The sequence below is a fragment of the Lissotriton vulgaris genome, unplaced genomic scaffold (assembly GCF_964263255.1).
Source record: "Lissotriton vulgaris unplaced genomic scaffold, aLisVul1.2 SCAFFOLD_2736, whole genome shotgun sequence".
In the NCBI taxonomy this organism is placed as follows: domain Eukaryota; kingdom Metazoa; phylum Chordata; class Amphibia; order Caudata; family Salamandridae; genus Lissotriton; species Lissotriton vulgaris.
Genome location: NW_028242521.1, coordinates 137,575 through 164,238, shown reverse-complemented (window position 1 = coordinate 164,238; position 26,664 = coordinate 137,575). Strand labels below are relative to the sequence as shown.

Sequence of the window (26,664 nt, the reverse complement as noted above, 5' to 3'; positions counted from 1 at the left end):
AAATTTTTATTTTATGCAATTTTTTTAATTAGTTGTGTTCAATCTGAACCACACTTTATATATCTTAACATTTTCGTGGAGGACTGCATACATAAACTTTCCAGGCATGAGATTAGACGGTATAAAGATCATCATCAATAAATCGCCATAAAGCCATTCACAGTTTAAAGCCAGGAGCAGGGCACATTTCTAGTAATGTGGAAGTGCACAGTGGTCGTTTGTGATAAACTGCTGGTGTCATCAACCAACTGGTCAGTGGAGATTCAAAGTATAAAGCAAATATTAACAATGGCAAGAGCAGGCGCGGTTTATTTGCACTTGTTTTTATAGGTTGTCCTTGCTGTGCTATACTATAACGAGGTTTATAACATTTCACACATTTTTCAAAATGCCACATTCCAGGTAGCAAAAAAAATAATAATATATATATATATATTTACTCACATGTGTGACTGCTAACACGTTCTCTTCTCTTTCTGTCCTTATGCTCCATGCAGTACGTGTCATTCTCATCCTTTATTGTGAATGAAACATCCTCATAGCCTGTCAGACATACAAAGAACTAAGGATATATATATTGCAAGAGATACAAATATTTTACTGATGTATATTTCTAAGAGAAGATTCCTCATCTTGCGAATCTCTCCCGGTGCCAGACTCAATCTGGAAACTTTTACAATAGCTCATGCAAGCCATCAAGTGGTAACATCAGCTTCTGTCAAGCCTTTGGACATGATGATATGGAGCTGCATACAGGTGTCACCCCTGTACACTGGCATCAGTTGCTCTTTTTCCCTAACATTCGTACACAGATCCAGAGACCCAATCCTACTGTTTTTTCAGTTCCTGCAGAAAACTTTTTTTCTCCAAAAACATTTGACAGTATACAGGGATGAAAACGCAAAAAAAGCCGGGCGTAAACGGCCACACGTGTCACAAACATACGTCAGTCATAGACCCACATCATCAGTCTTGGTGGCTCTGCACCAAGCATGGCCCAAATGTTGCGACAAATGCTCCTTGATGCATTCAAATGCCATCAGGGAGAGAGAAGCTACATTTATCATCTTCAATTACAAGAAATGGGTATATTCATGAGGTCCTTCTCGTTCACCATCTTCAGGGATTTAAAAACAAAGTCAAGAGTCTAGTTTAACAAAAAACCCACAAGAGGTCCAAGTGAACCTCTTCAGGTTCTCGAGACTCCTGCTCCAAGGAGTAGTCTCATAGTCTTCACTCTTTGACATAGATTCTTATGCTCTAGGCCTTTGGTGTCTTCCCCATAATGAAAACGATAATGAGGATGGCATCCTCATTATACTGATGCTGGCTTGTATTTCGGTCTCCAAAAAGCCAATGACCTGGACACTTCAGAAGAGACAGGCTAGATGGACCCCTTAGTGACCCAATATAAGAAAGTGATTCTTTTTCAGTGGTGGTTCATAGAGTTGCGTAGGTACGGAAATTGGTGTTTTCAACAGTAGAGACTAAGGCCAAGCTCCTGACTGAAATTTCCAGCACTGGCTTTCGACTTTGCAGCCCTTACCGCCTTTTAACAAAGCCCAGACTTACTCTCTCATGGCAGAGTGGCCTAAGCCTTTCTCAGCCCTGTCAGTGATTAATCTTACTGCCACACAATACAGACAATATAGAGCAAACTAATCCTGAGAGCCGTATAGTACAGTCTTCTACATGCAAAGTAACTCCAAACTAATTTCCACATCTCCACCAGATAGAGGCTGTGGGCACAATGGTCTTTTCATCAGCCATTGACTCCTGTGGGATACACTCAAGCCCTCTTGGAATTGGAAAGTGAAATTTTAATTGCATTGTCTCAAGATTTAGATAGTTTACCCAGTCACTAATGAGTGACCAGGATGCAGTGAAATATATTTTACAGTCTGGCCTCGATACAATAGTTTGTGTTTACCAGTCTACGACCACCACTGGTGTAATCAGATGAAAAGCTTGATTTCGTGCCACTAGATTTTCCAGGAACACCTTAGCCCCGCACATGGACATGTTCTTTGAAGGACCTGGACCGTTTGGCAAAAAGGATAATTCTGCATTAGAACACTTCAAGGACAGCAGAGCTAAGGTTAATTCCTTGGGGTTGCTTTCCCCTGTGCACGAATTGTTTCAGCAATATTGTAAGTCTTATAGGTACTTGAGGGGCCTTTCCTATCACAAAAGGTGGCCCTCACAGCCCAGCCAGCAACCAGTGCATCATGTTTGTGACTCCAAGGGTAGGGGCAGTAGTAGGATACAAGGTCCCCAAAAGCAGAAGCAGCAGCCCTCTTCTTACCCATCATACACTGCCTCTTTCATTTTCCCTCATTCAACAAAATGGGGCAAGTAGGTGGCGGCATCCAGTACTACCTACACCACAGCTGATCCATTATATTGGAAAAATGGTTCCTCCAAATTGTTAAGCAAGGTCAAACCTTTCTGATACTGAGCATACCCCTTTTGCGTTCCTCCAGTTTTTTTTAAGCCATTGATGGATGACTGAGCTATTCTTTCAAAATAAGTGATGATGCTACTTGCCACAGGGGCAAATTATACCTGAGGGACGAGAGGGGGCTAGGTTATTATTCTAGGTATTTCCTGGTCCCCAAGGATGATGGTGGGCTGAGACACATTTTGAACACCAGTGTTGAACTCACTCCTCAAGAAGAAATTGAAAATGATCACACTTACTCATGTTCTGCTGGTTTTGAACCCTAAGGAATACATGTTGTTCCTGTAGTCTCATAGGAAGCATCTAAGCTTTGTAGGGGGATTTCAACACTGGCAGCTTTTGACTTTATGGACCAAATCCTTCTTCTTGAAAAGGTACAGGCGATTGGCCAGAGTGGTTTAGATCCTTTCTCCCAGAATGTTACCAGGCAATCTTTCTTCTATATTTCAAATTACAAGAAAGTCAGTCATATGTGATGCTTCACGAGGCTTGAATCTCTACCAACTACTATTTCATACATTTAGATGCTTCTGTTAGCCCATACCCTCCACTCCAAGGCTGTTAACTTTAATACAAGTGAAGACAACACTCAGATGATTATTAAACAGTCAGAAACTAAGAAATCTTCCTCCACTTTTACCAGTATCCATTACTTTCCCCCCCACCGTTCTAACCACCATTAAAAAATGGCTGACTTAACTTTTTTTAAATAACCCATATAAGACAGGCTTTTGGTAACCAATAACATCGATAAAATGGACACCTAATCCCTAGCCTGAATTCGTAGGTGCCTCTCCAACCCTGTTAAAGTGGTTCTAAATCTCGGGATACTTATTGATCCAAATCTTTCTTTAGAGACCCTAATTTCTATAATAGCAAATTGTTAGTTCTAGCAGTTAAAACTGTTTAAGCAAATTCTTCTTTATGTTGAACTACAGTACCACCATCTACTTTGGTTGATCTGAAAATTGCTGTAATGTCTTCAGATGGTGCCAAAGCAGTCACCTGGCTCCTAATGAGATTTAGATGGTAACATCACATCACTCAAATACCTAGGTCCCTTTACTGGTTGCCTATCAGGACGAGAATGGTTTTCAAAGCACTGGAAACTGCACCACATTATTCACACTACCGTAGCAACTTTTGTGGCTGCCAATCTTAGCTTACTGATACAGAAACACGCCTTACACTATTCCAACAAATTCTTTAGTGATATTGCTAAGACAAAACCATTCTGTTTGGGACAGATACTTTCCTTTTTATCAAGCAAGCTTGGTTGGTGGGTACATTCTAGCATTACTGTTCAGTTAGGTAATAGTTGTCATGCTGCCTTGTAGTTTGTGGTTTGGATCCTGTGGGCGCAGAGTGGTCCACATCTTCAAATTTCTTTCAGTATTGGGTAAGCTGGGACTAATGAAGGACAGCTGACAAAATGCAAGTTAATGAATTGCCACACTGGAGCACCCAATAGTGCAAGGAATTTTCATTTCGTCTCAAAAACCATTGGAACATCAACCTAGTGTTGAACTCCCTCTTTTATTTTCAATCAAATAAATATCTTTACAGTAAGACATTTTCAGCCAAACTACCCATGCACTTGCACTTTGTGTCTTTTTGCAGGGTGCTAGATGTGTAGGCACTGGCTGTCTCAGGATGGTTCTTTTATCCTGGATGGGTTATCATTCACCATTCACAGAAGAACTTCAGTCAATAAAACTACCATCTCATTTCTAGCGTTTCTGAATGTCGTAAGGTTGTGTGGTCACATGCATAGAATTCAATGAAGACATGTTATGTTATGTTATTGGGGTTGCTTATATAGCGCACGGCTACTCCAGGGAGTGTCCCGGCGCTTTCTGACCCCACACTTAGGAAAGAAGAAGGAAGAAACAAAAACATAACAAGTTACTGCTTGTACAGCCAAGTTTTCAAGGCCTTTCTAAAGGCAAGCAGACTAGGAAAGTTCACCCTCAGTGGATAGACCAACTGTGGAAAGTCAGGAATTAACCAGACAACGAGGTTTCTTCCTCATCCACTGAACAAGGTGCACACTGGATGATGCAGGAAGCTGGCACTAAGGTATTGGACTTTGGGACTCTATCTACACATTTTTCATGCTCAATCTAGTAGGAATATCCTCAGACCTAACTCCGTGGTATTGATCTACAAGGTAAATAATCTGCTGTTGAAAGTATCCATCATTAAGAAAAGATCCTTACCTTCTGTAACACCCGCCCTACTCATCGTTCTGTGGATTTGAAATTTGGAAGTGAATGAGGGTTAAGAAAGGCTTGCACAATGTCAATGTTCCCAATATGTAAGCCACGTTCCATGTCTGAGGGCACGGAAGTGACTAATGAATAAACTGGGGCTCTATGTCATCTTGCTTTCAGGCCGGACGGAGTCGCAGAGACCGAGACAGAGACTGATGAGGCCACCTGCTGATGCATGGACCAATATATTGCAAGACTTTCCACATCCAGCCTGGGGAGCCACAAAGCAACGAATCTGCAGTTAGATAGAGTATACACCAAAAGAACATTACCAAAGTTAAGTAACTTTTTATTTTTTTGTTTCTTTTTAAATCTGACATCTTAAGGCCTGTAGCATCAAAGGATTTTGCACATTATATGTCTAGGGTGAGCTGTCTGGATACATGTGGGCCTTAATCCTCAACTCTCATTAACTACACTAAACTCCAGGCAAATACACTGTTTATGTTCTTAAATAAACACAGAATGTTTCCACTGATCCATTTGACAACCTTGTAGCTTTACATGTCACAAGTGTATTCACATTCACATACATCTGTCAAGATCAAATCTCAAAGCTGTCAGGAAAGCTATGGAAGGGTGTGATAAGTCACATGATAAAATATTTCCTAATCATTCACTTCAGCTGTGTCTACATGGAACTATTTCACATTTTAAAAAATAGTATGATTACAACTTACAGGAACTTCAGTGGGGTTGACTACTGCTTATGCTATAATCTTTATGTACGGTAAAACATTCATACACAATAACAACCTTGAAATCAATTCTTGGCACAGATAAATTGATGATCCAATTAACAACTTGTGCACAGAAATATTATTTTGCCCTGCCCTAGGGTGTTGTTTACTAGGCCTCAAAGCACATGTCTGATTTCCTTGTGAGAAGACACTAATCAAAGCAGAATATTGGTTTCTTCCGTTCACAGAAAGCCCACAGAATGCAACACCATCCCTTCAGACGACCAATAAAGGTACTAATGTAGCATCCTTCATTAAATATTTTGCTGTAAGTGGTCATGAAATCAGTGCTGTGAGGTGTCAAGCAGCTGAAGCGCTAAAAAGTTTAAATCAAGAGGTAGCATTACTCACAGGAGAGAGGTGTTTTGGAATACACAATTCGTAATATATAGATCTTAATTCTGCCAGTGTCAATCATGTAAATGGCTCCAGTATTTTTTCATTAAACATAATTGTCTGTACCACTCAGCTCTCTAAACTCGGCCTATTACAGTATTTTAGGTTATATTCTACTGTTGCATTCCTTACTCAAATCAAATCAGATGTATTCGATTTCATGTTAAACATCATAAAAATATACTAAAGTAAAAACACATTATCACACTTTAACAGTCTCCATATACAAAATGCATAAGGGATAAACAAACATCCAAACACATTAAATGCCATAGGAAAGTGCAAATGCCAATACAAAGGAAATTCAAATCCTCACCATAGGGCCATTCTTGGCGATCAATTTTTTTCCTATTCTGTAACACACTACACATATAACTGGCCACAAACATCAGATCAAAAGGTACGGTAACGATTGTTGGAACAAATAAGCTGGATGGAATTGCTTGAAATTTAAATCACATAATATATGGCAAATAAAAAGCTTCTCAAGTCCTTAATAAAAAATAAAAATAAATTGAATATGTAAGGTGAATTGAACAGACAAATTATTGCATGGACATTTGGCTGAGACACAGACCAGTCGTTAAAGGTGGGAAAAGTTACCAAATGGTGGAAAATGTTTAGTCTGGAGCAGGTCAAAACAAACCTATGGTAACTATTATACATAGACTTGACCTTGGGGTGCAAGTCAAAAGTAACCAAGATCAGTTGGTTCTTAGCAATTCTGGGTTTTCCCAATTCCGTGGCCAACCTCGTCTCCTCAAACAGCGACAGGCACATGTTTATTAGACCCTTCCTCAAGATAGACTGTATTGTATTGGGGCATTAAAAAAAAACAGGATGCCCCTAACCGAAGCAGAACGGTTTGACAAAGTTCAGCAATGGAATTCGGAGAGGTGACGACAATTTAAGACAATAATGGATCATCTTACGATTTAAGAGTGTCGTCACAAGGCCACACTTTGTGCCACAAACGAATTGGGTAAGTTCAAGCTAAGTCGGCTGTGAATGGAGCCTCGAGCTCTGCATGGCAGACCTAGGAAGAACAGCACTGTCGCACTGCTAATAAAAATCTAAAAAAGCATTTTCTACTTCTTGAAATGGGTTGATATTGCTGTGACCTCAGATTCCTGCACCGTACAGTGCTGTAGAGATGCACTTCGACTTATATATGGTAAGCATTGTGCTCACAGGTTTGTTTGCAAGCCTGCGTGAGAAATTAGCAGAAGTGGCTTTGGTTAAATTCAACTGAATAGCGTTGATAGAGTGTTTGCATGATCCATTATTCAAAAACAAAATTCCCAGGTAGGAGAACGAAGTGACAAAACTTAGCTTTGTATCATCGACGAATAGATCGCAACAACTCACGATGCCCTTCCCACATTTCATGATAAATGTCTTGCCCAGATTGATAGTTAGGCTCAAATTCTAGTTCATATAGTTAGCATAGCAGGTAAGTAAGCGTTGTAAACCCATAGGGGTACAAGCCATGAGAACTGTATCGTCTGCATAAAGAAGGGCAGGAATTGGGTGCAGACCAATCTAAAGGAGATCACTACAACTTTGTGCCAGAACATTCACCAATCTATAAATGTACAAGATAAAAAGGAACTGGGCCAACAAATAGTTCTACCTGACCTCCCGCTTCACCCTAAAAGAGCAGGTACATTCGCCCCTAAGATTGTACCATACTCTAGCCGAATCCCTGAATACAGTTCTCTAAGAAATGTTATTATGAATCGGTCTACTCTGAGTTCTGCCAAAGTTAACCATAATTCATCACAATCAATGCAATCAAAGGCGATTGATAAGTCGACAAAAGCTAAAAACATGTTTCCCTTCTTGCCCAGTGTACACTTTCCAATTAACATATTAAGATTTAGGACCTGCTTAAACGTCCACAAACCTCTCCGAAAATGCTGCTGAATATCAGACAGTATCTCATTGGTTTAAGCCCACTCCTCCAACCTATTCAGTATAATTCTCCCTACGACTTTCACCAGTGATAGCAGGCTAGGTTGGAGCGATCACCTTTCTTGTAAATTGGGACAATTAAGAAATCAGACCAGGTACTCAGAAACCTGCAGCCACAACATGCGCTTAACACCATAGTTAAAACGGGACCCCCTAATGGTATATTGGCTTTAATAAAATCAATCGGAATGCCGTCAGGACCTGGGGCCGTACCACCCTTACTGGCCATAAGGGCCCTGTTCACCTCGACTACAGTAAATATGAGGTTGGAGAAGCTGCACAAAAGATCCATAGAGTCAGTTAGCTTGGTGGCCTCCTGCCACCCAACAATAAGCTAGGATTAGAATAAATGTTAGAAAAATGAGCCACCCACGGTCTCAGTAATAGCAGCCTCCAATTTTGAGGATCAATTGTCTCTTAAAAAAGGGCTATTTATAGCACGGCCGTGGTAATGTTCTGTACCTCCCAGTTCTCTAAACTCCGCCTTCTACAATATTTTATGCCATATTCTTCTGTTGCCTTCTTTATTCCGTTTCACAAATGTTTTGAGACAGAGGCTCCATTTAGGTTGGCATTAAAATAATCCCCCTTAATCAAATTATCTCAGAAAAGCTGTCCTATGAGCCTGATTTAAATGTTGGCCGTAAGCATATGCCATCACAACTGGGACGGACTGTGCTACTGCCAACGTTCTGGTCCACCTGCCATAGTTAAATGGGGCAGACCATAGTTTGACCAGGGCAGAAACTACTCCATTTCCAATGTGGCCAAACTGCTCCAACGGATTAAGGGCTGTTGGAGAATTGGCTATATGTCTGTCCACCTAATTAGGATGGGCGCACATCTAGACGTTTTTTACTGCCCATCATCGCCAGGAAAACCCTGGTACAAAGAGGAAGTAAACAACAAAGAATGCCTCCCTCACCAAGGGAGATAACACCCAAGGTGAGTGGGACATTTACTTTTTTATCTTCAAAAAGAAAATTCTGCATCAGGATTTTCATTTTGTAAACAAAAAATACATCAGTTTGGTGCAAGGCTCCGTCATGTTGTTGGAGCCCTGCACCAAACTGCAAAAATCACTGTCAGGAACCGCTGTGATGGCCCTATCTGCAACACCTTCGTCCGCCCAAATATAATTCGGCCCCTATGTAACTAATTGTTTATCAACAATTAACAAATACAAAGATTTTGAAGAGGGAGACAGGACAGTTGCATATGCCTCTACATTCTGAAATAAAATCTCAGCAAATTATTTTGGAGAACTACTGTGAGCCTATTTGTCTGCAAACATTTAATGCGTCCCACAAATCTCCTTGTCAATATCCTGCTTGACACAATCAATCTACGCATTTCAGTAACAATTTTTTCTACTAGTGCAGTTGCCGTTACTTCTTTTTTGGGTGCCCTTGGAAGGCACCCAATTTTTTGCTCCTGGAAACTAATGATCATCTATTCATGAAATACTTTCTGCCAGCTCTCTTTATGTACAGGATATTACTATGCGCAATGTAGAGTGCATGGCTGCCTAAAAAAGGTTGTCAGCGTTGGGTTAAGTTACAGAGAATAGATTGACCAAAGTACTATAAAAGTAGAAGCGGAATTAGGAGGAATCCGAAAGTTGAAACAGCCATGTTTTTAAGGATTTACTAAACTGGCACTTCCTTAATGTTGGAGGTAGATCATTCCAGACTCTAGGTCCAAGGTAAAAGACAGCTCTGCCTCCTTTGTGGGATTTCCTAATTCTAGGATTTACAGTCAACGTCTGATGACTGGAGTGCAACGAGCACATAGGTGAATACCAAGAGACCAAGGTTCTAAGGAAGACCTGTCCGGTGTTAGAATGGTATCTGTGCATATAGCAAAATGCCTTGAAATGTACCCGTTGCTCGGTGGGTAACCAGTGTAAGGTCAGTAGCAAACTAGCTGTGGAGGTGAATTTAGGAGAGTGGAGCATGAGCTGTGCAGCAGCATTTTGAACAACCCTGAGGGGTTTTAGTAATGTTTTTGCCGCCCCCAGATATAAAAAATTCCCATAGTCCAGTCTAGAGATGACCAAGGTCTAGACCATGGTTCTCTGGGCCGAGGTGGGAAGATAGTAAAGAATCTTCCTGAGCTACTTCAGTATGCTAAAACAGATGGCCGCTACCTTAGTAATCTGATGACTCATAGTGAGTTGTCATCAAGCCACACTTCCAGTTTCTTCACAACTGGAACTGGGCTAGTGGGACTGCCCATATTTGAAGGTCATAAGTACGAACCCAAGGAGGTAGGGGTATTACCCATCAGCAGAACCTCAGTTTTATCACCCTTTAATTTCAGGGAGTAGCTGCACATCCATTAAGAGTCCACAATACCCTACAATTTCTGGCAGTGGTCTAACATACAGGTTAAAGAGCAAAGGGCTCAAAGTAGAGCCCTGAGGCACACCCGACACTAGTGGGTGATATTTTGACCTATGTTGGTTAGTGTGAACCTGGATTTGCGGGCACACCTTAAACTCCCCAAGCTGCCACCAGCAGCACAAGCGGCCACACTTTTCTCTCTACAAGGCAGTGCCGCCATCTTGGATTCTGCTTGACCGGATTGCAGTGACCCACGGAGCATAGGAGGCTTGTAAGCAGCCCGCTGCGCTGCTACTGTCCAGGTCCCCATCTACTTTGCTGTGCATCAGCGGCCACCTCCAGGGCCAGAGGACGCTGCTGCTCGGGGCCCCCTCCCCCTGTCAGGAAAGCTGGATACCAAGAGTGCTGGGCCTTTGGAAAACCTACACTGCTGAGACCATCAGCTCCTCTCCACATGCCACCACGCACTAAGTAGCAGCCTGTCAAGGCACCTGGGGCTCTGAAGGGGAGGACGAGCAGCAACTGCACACCTGACCTGAGATAGGCCTGAACTACCTGGAGGCCTGCGGTCTGCCGGGACCCTGGAAGTTCGAAAGGAGCAGTGGAGGCACCCATGCTTCCTCCATCTGTGCTGGAGGGAGAGACCACGCACCGTGTTGCCCCAGGTGCACTACTGGGAGTGGTGCCAGAGTTAGGACATCGAGCTAAAGAGATCAGTGTGAGCCTCTCCCACTTACAGGGCTAGACGTTGAGTACAGTCACGGAGGCCCCTAGCACTGAGAACGTCTGAAACAAACTTTCACGACATGTGCCCTGTACTCGGTACACCTGCCACCAGGCCGAGGGAGATCTACCCCCGTGTAGACTGTCTGCAACCCCCCTACCCCCTCACCCCCACAGCAATAATATGGCGGCCCACAGAGTAAGAAAACAAGTTACTTACCTGTAACTACGGTTATCCAGTATTGGTATCTTTCATAGATTCACATGCCTAAATCATTCCCCGTCGCCGAGGCGGGAGTCCCACGGTAATAATACATACAAAAGCAGTGCCTTAGAAGAAATTTGTAGTAGGCTGACAAGACTATAGGCCCAAAAGACCCAAAACTTAGCAGCCTATCTACCTCATTATATGAAAAGAACTGAAAGTAGTTCAAACCAATCAGCTGTCAGCACCCTCTAGAACCTTCCCAGCAGAGGCAGTTCTCCTCAGGTTTTCCCAGCACAAGTGAGAAGTACATATCCCTAATGGAGAACTGTTCTGCTGGGGAGGAGGGAGGGTGCATGTGAATCTATGAAAGATACCAATACTGGATAACCGTAGTTACAGGTATTGGGGTATCTTTCATAGATTCACATGCCTGAATCAGAATAGCAAGCAGTAAACCTATATATGTCGTTTGCGGAAGGTGGGAGACAAATCGTAATTCTACATATCCCCCACTCATCAGGATGGTTATAGAGCACTAGAAATGTAAATATACATAAATGCTGAAACCTTTGAAATGAAATAATTATATTCAGAAAACATACTTCATATTAAAAACAGCATTTGACAATCAAAACATTACAGCAGATTATGTTATACTCTTATGTCATAAATGCAATATGAGAGACCTTGAAAGTCTAACCTTAATGAAGAAGATGTTGCAGTACAGCTTGACCCACTGCTGTATCGTCCTGTGATGCTGATTGCAAGCAGTAATGCTTTGTAAATGTATGGACACTCTTCCATGTAGCAGCTCGGCAAATGTCCTCCAGCGTGACCCCAGCAAATAGGGCTGTCGATATCGACATCATTCTGGTGGAATGTGCTTTCACCTTTCTGACTAAAGACTTATTAGCTTTTTCGTGACAGAATTGTATTACTGATGATAACCATCTGGCTATTGTTGCTTTCGACACGGCTTGCCCCAATGTGACTTGACCATAAGCAATAAATAATTGGTTAGATGTTCTGATATCTTTAGTTTTCTGAAGATAGAACTTTAGACAACATTTCATATTAAGAGAGTGCAGGGCCTTCTCTGCCGGTGTGACTGGATCTGGGAAAAAAGTCTTTAACTTTACCGGCTGGTTTAAATGAAATTGAGACGGCACTTTGGGAATGAATTTTGGATTTGTTCTCAAAGTGACATAGTCTTTAGAGAAATGAAGGAACGGTTCTGAAATCGTGAAAGCCTGAATTTTACTAACCCTCTAGGCTGAAGTGAGAGCTAGTAAAATAGCCACTTTCCAGGTTAAAAACTTCAGTTCAGTTCTGTGAATAGGCTCAAAAGGCCTCCTCATTAACTGAGACAAAACAACATTGAGATCCCATTCAGGCCGTGGAGGTCAAATTGGAGGAAATGCTCGAAACAATCCTTTCAGAAATTGCTTTTATCAGTGAGGAAGAACATAGTGATGGCTTGTTCGAACTTTTCCTGAATCTGGATATAGCTGCAAGATGCACTTTGATAGAAGAGAATACTAGACCTGCCTTGGCTAGTGATAGCAAGTAAGGAAGGATATCCTCTGGTGGAGCCTGGAGCGGATGATTATTATTTGCTTCACACCAACAACAGAAGCGTTTCCATATAAAACGGTACGTTCTGACAGTGCTCTGAGCACGGGCTTGAGACAGAATTTCTCTACAGTTTTCAGAAATCTTGAGATCCTTAAACTCTAAGACGTTAGGAGCCAGGCGTGCAAGTGAAGCGATTGTGGATCCGGGTGTAGAATCTGACCTCTTTCTCTTGTCAACATTGAAAGTGTCGGCTTGAGACGAATTGGAGGATGCTGAGACAGCAGGAGCAGTTCTTGGAACCAGTACTGCCTCGGCCAGCGAGGAGCAACGAGGAGAAGAGTGCAGTGTTCCCTCTTCATCTTTTGCAGAATCCTCGGTAGATTCCTGACCATCTCATGGACAGGGCATTCACTCTTGATCCCCGTTAAGGAAATCTGCTGGCGTAATAACGGCATTTGCTGTTCTGTTGCATCGCATACAGATCTAGAGTTGGCGTGCTCCATCTCTGAAAGACTCTGTTCACCTGTTCTTGTTCCAGCTCCCATTCGTGGCAACCTGCGAGAGATCTGCTGAGGTTGTCGGCTAGGGAGTTTTGAACCCCCTTGACATGCTCAGCTCTGAGGGTTATACCATGTTGTATAACCCACTCCCACATCTTTTGAGCTTCCTGCGATAGGGAGAGAGACCTCGTCCCCCCTTGCTTGTTGATGTAAAACATGCTGGTGGCATTGTCCGTATGCACCAGCACTGAGGAATTTGCAATTCTCGGAAGGAATGCTTGCAGAGAAAGGAAAATGGCTCTTAATTCTAGACTGTTGGTGTGTTATTACAATGGTGCAAAAGTCAGTGGCGGCAAATGCATTTCTGCGTTTGGTAAGTGCCTTCCTCAGTGCCCTTTACTGGCTGGAACCCATCAAAGTAGTCTGATAGTCCTGATTCTCTTTTAGTGTGGCTGAGAATGACGAGCTCCTCCCCCAAGCAGTGTCTGCTTGTCAGGGCTCACCGATGCACCTACCTCGATATTAGAACTAAAACGACATTTCCCAGGGGCCCGGGGGGTTTAACTACAACTCCCTTGATCCTTGCTGTCTGCCCGGATATAGCGCGGCTTGTCCGTGGGGCAGGCGTACCTGATTCTGATTCATGTGAGCGGGAGCGGCTACTCTCGAACTTTTCTGAACGTTTTCCTGTGTCTCGTTGGCGGGAGAAGGACCGGCGTCAGGTTTGGAGGCGTTGATCCGGTACTGTTCTCTGCGTCTGTGTGTTACAGAGCGGGTAGCTCTAGTAACATTCCCAAGTATTTCTTGTTTTGTTTGTTTTGTTCCTTGGTTGGTTTTGGCCCACAAACTTTACAGTGCCCACTAAGGCTGTGAGTTCCTCTGTTGCATCAGTTCTATTGTTTTGGTAACGTTCGATTCTGGCGCCAGTGGCGGAGTGTAGGGGGAATAATCTCCACATTACCGTCATGAAGATATGTCGTATTCTCCTGTGATTTGTGGAATATAAGTACCAAAGCGGACGGCAGTGGTATTGATTCCACGCCCTACCGTGTTTGGTGTTACGTGCTTGTATGGTTACTGGAGTATACACTCTTTATTCTAACATTTGTAGATGAAGGAATCTGTGACCAGTTAGTTATAAGAACCTTTCTTTTGGAGTAGTACAAGAGGTTTTGGCTTGTTTATTTCTCCTTGATTCGGGGAGTCTGACTGCTGCCATAAATTCTATTGGCACCAAGGAGTATTTCTTTACCGGATTTCATTTAAGCTTTGGGGGTATGTATTTCGTATTCGCATTACATACGTGTAGGCATGGGTGCAGCTGAATGCTTTTGTAGTAACGGATGTCCTTGTATTCTTTAGAAATAGAAAGGTGCTTTGTGAGATACTACTGCATGGAAGAAGATAAAGCTAAGATAGCACAGGTGACCTCTATTACCCTTAGTGAGAATATTATGAGAGTAGGATTTACATACTGTATTAACCGGCTGTGTATTTTGTTTTACAGCTTCCTTTTCCCTGCAGCCCCCTTCCTTTCCCTTCCCGGGTTTTTTCCCTCACCGTATCACTTGAACACCCTGTGTTTATACATTCGGGGTGTTCAGGAGGTCCGGAGGTCCGGAGGTGGAGCTTTGTCACGGCGGACGGATCCTGCAGAGTGGAAACCTGACACTGCTCACCTGTTGATTGTTGCATAGTAATGGCAAACTTCAACTCCCAGAATGCAATATGATCTTGCATCTGGGCCAGCGGTGTGGGTGATAGTCCCAGAATGGTACAGGCTTCGTCTTCTGTGCAGGCTATGGTGATGTGCCACACGGAATGACGCCAAAGTTCAAAAGCGCCTCCTCGGGTCCCCTCGTGTGCCGATACGACCGCTCTTTCCAGGTAGCTGTGAAACAGGGGCATCTATGCAATAACACAACACCTTGGCGAAGGTAAAATACCTCTCTCCGTTTTGGCTATCCCAGGCAAAGAGGCGGATTCCGGTGTTCTCGATCCCTCGAGTCTCAAGAGCGCTGCAAACCAGTGCGATGCCTGAATTAACCGGATCACTTGTGCATCGGGGCCTTTTTTGCTGCGCTTCAGGCTGGTGCAGAATATGCGGATAACACCTTCCTCCAACAAGAAAAGCAAAGGCCAGAGGGGGATCCTTTGGAGAATCTTTATTACAATGGTGCAAAAGTCAGTGGCGGCAAATGCATTTCGGCGTTTGGTAAGTGCCTTCCTCAGTGCCCTTCACTGGCTGGAACCCATCAAATTAGTCGATAGTCCTGCTTCTCTTTTAGTGTGGCGGAGAATGACGAGCTCCTCCCCCAAGCAGTGTCTGCTCACCTGTTGATTGTTGCATAGTAATGGCAACCTTCAACTCCCAGAATGTAATATATATATCACAACATGGGTTCGTTTCCAGGCGCACTCAAAGCAGGTGCTCACAACAGGCTTCACCCAAAGTGCTTTTTCTTTTCCAAAGAATTCGCGGCACTCAGAAGTTCCCAAAATCCGGTTTTATTTTTCAAACCAGCGCTATCACACCAATGCGTTTAAACCACAAAGGGACTTTTTCACAGTGAGTTGGCATTTTATACTCTCACCATCCTCTGCACATAATGATGCATGATGGGAGTTGAAGTTTCTGAGAAACATTTAATATATTCTCAACTCTTGTGTGTGTGTGTGTATATATAAATATATATATATATATATATATATATATATATATAAGTTTTACACTAATGAAGGATAGGACTATCCGAAAGGGAGGATTTTTGAAAAATATATCCGTCCATATAAAATCATGTGTATGCACTTCAAAGATCTCATGCTTAGATATATCACACTAACATGAAGCCTGGCGCGCCAAAGGACTTCCTATCTGACCTTGACTGGACAAGCTTCTACAGCTATTCCGAACCACCTTAGAGGTCACTTTGCTTGTCCTGCCTTCATGATAGTTTCCTTATCTGGTTGTGCAATTTGCTTACACAGGGCCGAGCAGCCTTTTCTGGTCTGCCCATATCTAGCTGTTTATAATTGGCATGGTGCAGATCTTGCATATCCATGTCAGCCATATTTGGCTTGGTGCCTTATTCTAATTCTGCTGACATGGCATTACATGGCATTACTTAAATGCATACAACACCCAGAAACCAGTCACTCTGGGAAGAAGCAGTCTGAGAGCCCCTAAGGCGGGAGATCTGACTTCTTCCTTGCTGATCATCAATGATGCATGCATTTGGTACCAATAAATACATTTTACTCGGTTTCTGAGCAACCTGCTATGTCTGGTGAGTTTAGTTCATTTGCTCTTGGAAGGGTGCCAGTATTTCCCTAACAAATACAATATCTTACTCTCTGTGTTGAGTAAAACAGAAGAAGGGGCAATTACATGCAACTTCTTTGCCGCAAAAACAATGACAGAGCCCGGAAAAGGAAGAGAGGGTCTTGATAGGGTGGTTTGTATGTCTTTGAAAGTCTAGATGGGGTAGACTTTATTTAAGCAGGTGCTAAGATAATAATTGAATACCAAGTTCAAGCAATGTAGGGCCCAGCGGAAGATGATGTATGGATGTAATATTTTGTTGTAGCATTTCAAATATCACGGAGGTTGTTGTGGTCTGAGTTAACACTGCGATATTTGATTTTGCAGCCTCTCTAACCACTACCTCATTTTTTGGAGCCTCTCTACCCACTACCTCATTAAATGTGGTATGGTCGTCTACTGGCGAGACTTCACCCGGAGGTGAATCAGACAGAGTGGGAGAGTAGTCTCTGATAGAAGAACAAACTGAAGTGGAAGTTCAAGATGGTGATCATTTTGTTTGGCAAGAGCCAGATCTTCTATTGGAAAGTTTACACTGGTAGTGAGATGCTATTATCCCTCTAGAGGAACTTCTAGATCTTCTTCCTGATGGTCTGCAGCATGATCTCTTTTTTCTATTTGGACTTTTGGTTTGTTTTCCGAGTTCTAGAAGGAGAAGTCGGTGTAAGAAGACTCTTATCCCATGCAGGTTTTGCTGGAGCAAAGGAATGAGGTAGTAGAGAAGTGTGCAGAAGAAGCTAAGGAGAAACAATAAGCGCATGGGTAGTCGGAGTGCCAGGTGAACAGTGTGTAGATTGTGTACCCATTGGTGATGTTGTGCATGAAAGGAGTACCTCAGGAGTGACCTCTCGTGAAGGTGAACACATACGACAGTACTCTGAGTCTGATGTGAGTGGAACATTCCTTTTACGTAGCTCCTGAACCCACTATGCAGAAATGTGTGATGTTGGTATCAATGTTGAATGAGGTTTCAATTGGTATGATTAGAGTTTGATATTCAGGGTGGTTTCAACATCAACAAACGTTTTGACTGCAACCAGCTATGTTCTTTCAACATCACATGATGTGGTGTCTTCGAGTGCGTACCTGTCAACAGCGAATATATGGGTAATTTGGCAACCTTCGACATCATACTTCTCAATGTTGTTTGGAAGTGACACCACGTCCTTGGAGAGGTGCTTCTCCCAAGATCTAGGGAATCCTGGGAGTGAAAGGAGTGACCTCTAGCAGAAGATGCCACATGACAAATTTGTAAAGACATTCATATTTAAGCAATGCAACAACTCAGAAACATCAATATTTTACTGAAATAAGTTACTTCTAGACCTCATCTGCAACTCAGGAGTATTCATAACTTACCTGGGTTGGGGTCAGAAATGTTTTCTTCAATCTCCACACCAAAGCGATCAATGAAAATTGAAACACTTTTTTCATCTTTCCTCAAGCTAGGATTAGTAGCATGAATCTGAAAATCTGTGAATCAAATTATTGAATGTTATGTTTCATAAAATAAAGAGAAGTGGGTTTTACATTTTGCAAAAATGAATTCAAATCCAACACTCATGACTCCTAAATAACTTTTTTACATTTTCAATAAGGTAAACTGTATATGCAATGAAGGCTTGCAACTCTACCTGTTTCAATTCTATGTGCACTCCTAGCTTCAATGAAAAAGATGGAGAATCTTGATATTGAAGAGTATTGTTTGGCTGCGAGAATACATTCTGTTATTTCAGCAAATTGTAACAAGCATTTTAAAAGGCATAAGGACTCACCTGTAAAACCTATTGTTTTTGATGTTTTTCCCCTTAAGATTTCTGCCGTACTTGCATCAAGATGCAGGCGCGGCAGCAATAGTTAAATGATTTTTCTTAAAGACAAAGAAAAATCATTCAATGATAGCCTCTGTGAACGAGTGTGCATGCACTATGGCTATATCAATGATTTTTGTTTAAGAAAAACAATTATAAAATATCCACTTTGTGGGCATTTGCTACCATAGTGGCCAACTTTAAATTATTTTTGTTGAACCTAAAGAAAAATCAGTCTGAGATGGCAACTGTGGACTAGGAGGGTATTAAGTCTGTACTCTGAACTACAGGGAGGTATATTTGACTTGATTTTACTGGGGGCATACACATTGCCCATGACTGTCGGCGGACTGGCCTAACAAACAACGTGACGTAATTGAGAAATGATCCTGGGGTGATATGTTTTGCTGAAATTTGACTAGTTAATGTAGTTAAAACTTCAATGAAATGAATTCCAAAGAAAAAAAAAGTTGGCCGCTGTGTTTGTACGACACATGCACCTTCTTTTTAGTTTTTTACTATATTGTTATTTTTATTTACTTGTCTAGAATGGCAGAAAGACAGACATCTCAGGAAAGTGAATAAAAAATGAAAAAGTATGCGCATTGGAGGAAAAGCAAGAGGCAGCATGCATCTCTGAACAGTATAGGAGAGTATAGGTTCGGTGGGAAAGCATGCTGACAAACAAATAGCACAAAGAGGCTGGAAGGGCAGGATCAGAAAGCAGACTATTGCATGATTGTAACATCAGAGAGTGCAGGATTGGAACAGAACTGATCCAGCGGCATACCAACAACAGATACTCTACTACCATATACTCACCTGGGCCCATAAACACACACAATTGATTAAACCGCTGGAGTAAAGGTTTGTGGGGGTGATCACAAAATCAAGATTAGTTATTCACCATTCCTAACTAACCATTCACTGAACAAAAAGTTATTTCCTCTGGTCGAAGGACCATTAGTTGAACAAATTGATGGTGATAATGAACATCATTCTAAAACTTCTATATAACTTGAAGTAAATAACCACAGACTTGGGTAAGTTTTAAGTCTATATCTAAATTATTTGCATGTGAACCACTTCAAAAATACAGTACAGTCACCGTCACTCATAGGAGGGAAGATTCAATTAATGAAATCATCAACACATACTTCAAACTCGCAATGACTTCTGCTCAGAAAGGAGAGGACAGAGAGAAAAGAACATCTGCAAATGCATGAAATTTTAGTTACCAAGGATGGTGTGAAGGCCAACCCCCCTGACCAAAGGGCTGGTAAGGGTCCCCGGGATAGTTCAGGAGACTAAGACTTCAGGACAGGGTTCAGGACAGAATAGATGACCTCTCTAATACCGACGGTCGCGTTGCACCCCTCTCAGACACTCTTCCTCCTCAAGATTCCTCCGCGATCTTCTTTCTAACTTAATTAAGTTAGGATAGAGGGCTCTGCATTCAGGTTCTTCATCAGCATCTCTCACTACTCCGACAACACCCACAGCTCACAGCATCTCAGCATCGACGTCTAACTAACTAACTAAAGACTACCTCAGTTATACCTTTCGCTCTTCATGTACCACCAACCAAAGTTTCAATATCGTAAAAATACCAAATCCGATTGGTCGGGCAAGGGGAGGGGGGAGATCATCACACCAAGCTTACATATCAATCTTTTCAGTTAGGCCATTGCTAACAAACCCATCCCCTTAATTTTTATTCATACTTTATTTTCCCACCCGCATTCACATTTCATCTGCAACAAATGATTTAATTTGAACATGTAGCCTCATTCATTTAGATCTTTCACTGGCGGTTCTCAGGCTCAGGCACACTGCGACCTTGTCCTCTTCTCGACCCGCACTTTATTCTTCCGGGCTGACTTTCAGTTCTCATGTGCATAAACTACATGATTCAGCTCATTTTGGACATACCTGAGAGGCCCAAATGCGCACTATGGATAAAGTCAGAGATGACAAATGTTACTTTCTCAAATGAACGGTTTCACTGTATACCACCTGTCTCTACTCTAACCCCCTTTACTTATTAACACTTTTGCCGCATTGGCATTAGTAAAATAGCTTGTTTTCGTTTTCAGCTAAGCGGGTGCCATGCACGCAAGTCTTTAAGACTCCATTTTAGTGTCTTTTGCTCATGCGCAAGAATTTCTCTCCAAGCTTTAGTACGCTATATTGCATAGATGCAGTTGACGCATGCGCAGTAAAGATTTCCCTGTTAAAGTGATTTTAGCAATTCATTTGAGTTGGTTAGCATTAGCAAACACATATGCAAGCTTCACTAATTCATGTTTTTATGAGGTGCGTGTTAAGTTTTACACAATACGTAATTATTAACATGTTAGTGAGTTAAATTAGAGGATTGCTCCCAAGGAAGTCTCTTTTCTACGAGTCCTTGCTCTATCAGGACAAAGCATAGGAAGTGGAGCAGAGTCTGTGAGAGAACACAAGATGGGAAAGCACCCGATAATATAAATCACAGAATAGGAGAGAGAGAGCATAGGATACGAGAGGACACAAGAACACAGATTGGGAAAGAGCACCAAAAGAAGAGAGAAGGAGCATGAGGCACGGGATCAGATGTGTGTATATTATGGGAGAGAACATTCAATGATGGGCAAGGACAGGACAGGTAAGAGCCTAAAATGTGCAAGAGCAAAGAAGGGAGAACTCATAGTACAACATTGGAAGGTCATAGGTTGGAAGAAACAAGTTGTTCACCTGTAAATACAGTTCTTCAAAGGTGGCCTTTTTCATAGATTCAGAAGCTTTTTGATTGTGAATCTACAAAAAATACCAACGCTGTAAAACTGTAGTTACAAGTAGATGAATTTGTCTTCTCCAGCCCTGGATCCTTTGTAGATCTACATGGACAAGTAAGCAGAACCAAGGACAAGCAAGGTGTGAGTGAGGTCACCCCTTACTGAAAATGTGAGAAAAACAATTGTCCTCGTGGCTATTATCAGGACTGAAAACAAACATCGGCTATATGTACCCTTTGCCCCGTATTTGAACCTATGCCTAACCAATGGCTACGAAAAAGTACTCTGACATGAGGGGTAGAATCATCCCGATTCCTATGTAATGAGTCCTGAATTCCTGAGTGGACGTTTATCCACCTTGTTATGTCTACTGTATATTGATTACATTCTGTTAAGATAAAAGCCTGTGCTGCAAGATCTTGAACCCCCTTTAACGGAAAATGAATGCCATAAATGACCGATCTGCTTCGCACATCTCTATGCTGACTTCAAATTACATTGGTTAGAGCTGCCTGAAGAAAGTGAACAGTATTAAGTGAGTTACTCTGAAAGAAACTGTCGAGAAATATAGTATGCTCGCACTGGACTCCGAAAGAACTTCACACGTGATGCAAAAACAAACTCCAACTGTTTCTTGGGAATACATGTCTGCCACAATTGCAACGAAGATTGCCTTTCCTGAGGATAGACAAAATACTCTCATTGAGTCCAAATGAATAGAAAGGAGTGTCTTGAAGATACTGTCTACAACTCCCTTTATGATGTCTCTAATACAAAAAGATAATTTGCTATATCTGGTAATATCTACTGTGTTTTGACTCAATGATACTGCTTTCGAAACTTCATGTGACTAACCGAAGAAATAAATACTAATGTTACTTAAAGAACCCATCCAAGAGGAATTTGATAAGCACTGGTTTAATTCATGAAGCAATATCTATACAGAACAAAACTGCTCGGGACTCCATGGAGAGTCTCGAAACAGGAGCTAGAGAAAGGTACAAGTCCTTCAACCATGATACATCAAAAAGGTGAAAAAGTTATATAAGATATCACTTACTAAATGTATCCAAGTATTTTATTCACATAATCAATCCCAGTTTCTGGAGCAGATGCAAGAATGACTGGCACGTATGTATATCTTTTAAGGGTTTCATCTATATAGCCATTTTCTGACTGAAACAAAAGACTTCTAACTAACTTTGCTGTAGACTACTAGGTCACTAACACACAAGCGATAATAATTTTAAAAAAATTGTACAAAGTACAATGAATTCTCTACTTACACAATAGTTATGATGGTTAAGGAGATTACCTCTATTTTTAAAAATCTTTTTTAATTGAAAATCAACATAAAACATCACACATAAAACAAATAAAGTGAGGTTCAACCTTCAAGATATTCAAAAGTCGCACCTGGTATAGTTACAATATAGTATAATTCAGCACAAAATGTCAATACCGTTATTAAATGAATCACGTTCCCATTAATCCACTGAACCTCAATGTCACATTGTCAACAGTGAATAGGGAAGAGTCATTAAAATGGGTGTAAAGGAAACCTCTGCTCTCGTTCCAGGGGCCCCATATTTTCATCTACTTGCCCTGGCATCCCCTGCTTTCATAAACCACCCTCTCCGCCTACATTCACCAGTCCATGTTGGACTCCCAATCAGTATATCTCAGCTCAATTTGTCCCTTCCATGTTCTGGCGCTGTTACGTTTTGCCACTATGCAACCCAACGAAACCCACCCTTGTTCAGTTCTTGACAAATCGGTAGCTTTCCAGATATTCAGGAGACAAGCCGGGGGGGGGGGGGGGAAGCCTTAATGGATTTATGACATATCTGGGACACAGTGGACAAAATCCTACTCCAGTATCGCTGAGGAACCGGACATTCCCACCACTGGTGCAAAAAAGTACCTATGGAGCCACAACCACAGGGGCAGACCGGGGAGTCTAGGAGCCCCATCTTAGCCAGCGCTGAACTAGTGTAATAGGCTATCCGACTGGAGGGACGCCTAAAGGCTTCCCTCCAGTCTTTATCGACTACATCTCCTACATCTCACATGTCAATATGCCCAGCTCAATCACAAAACCGCTCCTTCAAATTTTTTGGCATCGAATATATACCAAAAAAGAGGTGGTAACAGAGAATTACCACTGAGGAGAGAGGCATACTGGCTACTCAAATTACGAAGCGTTGACCAGGGCCTAAACATAGATCATGAGCTACACTACTTTTTAGGCACCTAGACAACACACTGACGTTGACTACAGACATGACCCCAGACATGTCCGATCAAAAAGAAAAAATGAACATGCTACCCGTAACAAGAACTAGAGGTTATAGTTGTTGATGATTCACTGATATTATGAATATAAAGAGATGTGCACTCTAAGTTCTATGTCACTTACTTAACAATGAATGAAACACCACTATATCCCTTGTAATGAACCACATAGGAGGGAGAGACTAATTAGGAGCACCATCCTTGGAATATAAGCAACAATTGAGCACATACGGTATGGACCATTAGTCACGTTTATCACGCAGCACTGGGACACTACCAGGAACACATCATTACCAGTATAGGTTTCTTTTGAGACCGAGTATCACTCACAGTATTGTTATGCACTGGAACAAACCACGATATGACCACAGTATTATGAATGTATATAAGAGTACTCTGGCCTTTTTAAACTATAAATGTTCCCGAGAGGTCTACGCTTTACGCAGAATTAAACATCAATAGGACAGAGCGCTTCAGTGGCTTTCCATTTTAACAGAGTAACAATATTCTTGTTTCGCTACATATTTATGATTTTTTAGATTTAGCTAGCTTATAAACAATGCATATTTATTACGACTGTGTATTATGGAAGCATTGGAATTCTCAAGTACCGGTCGAGTGCCTTAGACATAGTAAAACATTAACACTAACACGTCCATTAGATACTCCAATATGGACCCGGCTGTTACATACCCTACTAGGCTCATAGCCTCTCGCAAAACCTCGCGAGATTTCGTGATTAATCCCAGACGTTACTTATGTCTTTTTTTCCGCTTATAAACAACAATCGGCCAAATGCGGAGTTTAATTTCTCCAGATATTCACTTACAAATAGTTTCTTTGCGGGAGATTATGTCGTAATAAGCTACGTTACTTAGAAATAAGAAGATTCATACCATATAGACTACCATATTGACTTTATAAGATGGCCGCCAGAACTATCCAATATTCAGGATGATGCTCATATTATACACGTGGCTCTCGCGATAATTCACGACGAGCCCGTAACTCAAACGAGAACGAACACAAGTGCCGGGAAATATAAAACAGTACTCCACTATTCTATGTCAGGAAGCGGAGGCGAGGATTTTGCTAGTCCTTTCTCCATTTTATTGGACAGCACGTTTAAAGATATAAGAAAAAACATAACAGGAAACTACCCTAACCAACATGGCAGCCGTAGTCATGGAAACATATAGCCAATCACAGTCCACACAACAGCATATAGGGATCCCACGTCGGTAGTCCTTCCTCTTTCTTCATTGCTGCCGCGTCAAGATAAGTCCCGTTTTCCTTATTCTTGTGGCGTGGCAGTATTAGAATTATTGTGACAGCGCTTATTTATTCGCTACTTGTTTTGACCTTGCCTTGCTTTATAGGCTTTAATTCCTCTGTTGGTCTGAAGCGGTAGGCTTTCAGCCCGAGCGTCTTAATTGCGCGCGTGCGCAGGTCTGAGGTGTCGGCTTTGACGCCGACCGGCTTTTCTCCACAGCGCTCTTCGCGCTTGTGGCGGACACGCGCTGAGGCACAGCGCTTCAGTTTTTTAGACATTTGCCCCTCTTCCCCACACTGACGCCGTTAGTTACGGCAAGATTAAATTTTGTGACAAGAATTCTTTTATCACTAAAAATATTGTTTTCTTTTACTGTCGACTTCTGTGGGTGCCTGTGTTGGGGAAAAACCCCTATTACCTAGTTTGGGGTGTACTTCTGGCGTATGGGTGCCCATCCATCTGCACAAATGCAAACTCGTCAAGACCATATTTATTTGGCAGAAAATTCTGACCAGCCTAATCAGCCCCTATTGCGCCCTCCTGCAGAGGTGGACAGACTCCTGTCTTCAGCAATTGCCCAGGCGCTGGCCCCACTGCAGGACAGCGTCAATAAGCTGTCTGCACATGTATTCAAAGGTACTAACTTTTTAAGCGACAGCGGGGCTGGGCCCAGTGGTGTGCCTTCCCAGCCATCACGCACGGCCAGAAAGCATAGCGCAGGGCACCTGGAAGGCTTCAGCAGACTTGCTGAAGTTTTTCATAAGAGTGCGCGCACGCTGAGAAGCGCACCCTACCGGGGGGACGACTCACCCGGAAATATTGGTGATGAGACCACCCAGGACTTAGACCCGGAGGAAGGGTTTCCCCTAGAGGGAGAAGATGACGAGGAGGGTTTCCATGATGATGACGAGGATGAGTCCTCTGAAGACATGTCAGATGTTGGTAGGCCTTGGCGCCCTAAATCCAATATCTCAGAGTATGGTGATAGTGAACTGGTTTCACCTGACATGTTTGATCCCACCACTATTTATAGACCCCGTTCTTCGGAATGGATTCCAGAAAAGTCTACTGCTGATTATGTTGCCGCCAAATTACGTCAACCTCTTTCCCAAGATGTGCGCTTACGTCTATGTTCGGAGTGTCCACGGCCTAATCTTCCAAATAGAGTGGCGGCTACACCCGAGATAGACCCTAAGCTTTGCACTTTTTTCGCCAAGTACATTAAAGAACCCAAAAAGGGCATAGACCGATCCTGGAAGGCTTGCCAGGACAAGCTACCTGACGTTGGACCTTTAACTAAGATAATAGAGCTTGCACAACGTTCTAAGGAGACAGGTATGCCTCTTCCTGTAGAGGATGTAGCGGGTTGGGCTCAAAGAGCGATTTGCCTTCTTGGCAATGCCAATTGTGCTCTTTCCGCGGAACGTCGCCGTTCCTTTTTGTTAAAAATTGACCTCAAGTTGGGAGAGTTATCTTCCTCTGAAGCGGGTGCAGTGGCGCAAGTAGCCTTATTTGGAGAACCCTTTGTCAAAGAACTGGGGAAATTTGTAGCAACCTTCTCGACATTAGACAAGGCTCAAGCCTCAATGAAGGAAAATGTTCCCCAAGAAGGTTTTTGGCGGGGCCGGCAGAGGCAGGGGTCGCTCCTCCGGCCGCCAATTCCAGCAAGGCTCCAACAGGCCAACCCAGAAGGAACAACGGATAGACTGATGGACAACAGGGTTCCTTCTATCCCTTCCGAGGTGGCAGGGGCCAAGGAAGAGGACGTGGTGGCAACCAGTCCAACTCCAAAAGACATTCTCTTAATGAATCAGTCCAAGGAGCTCTTTCTGCGACATCTTCAGGTGACCATATCTCTTTTTCAGTCTCTGGGGTTTATCATCAATTCCCAGAAGTCGGACTTGGTCCCCCATCAGGAATTGACTTTCCTAGGATTTCTGATAAAAACGACGAACGCGACGCTACATCTTCCTTCTCAGAAGATTTCCAAA

General features: G+C 42.5%; 1 protein-coding gene across 1 annotated transcript in view; it reads right to left on the bottom strand.

The window, feature by feature from the left end:
- The window catches only part of LOC147668938 (uncharacterized), a 178,595-nt gene that overhangs the window by 79,619 nt on the left and 72,312 nt on the right, over positions 1-26,664 (bottom strand). The window contains exons 2-3 of the mRNA XM_086948334.1: positions 17,877-17,990; positions 445-543 (exon numbers count right to left, since the gene is read on the bottom strand). Of these exons, the coding sequence (XP_086804460.1) occupies positions 445-543; positions 17,877-17,990 (213 nt within the window). The remainder of the gene's footprint in view (positions 1-444; positions 544-17,876; positions 17,991-26,664) is intronic.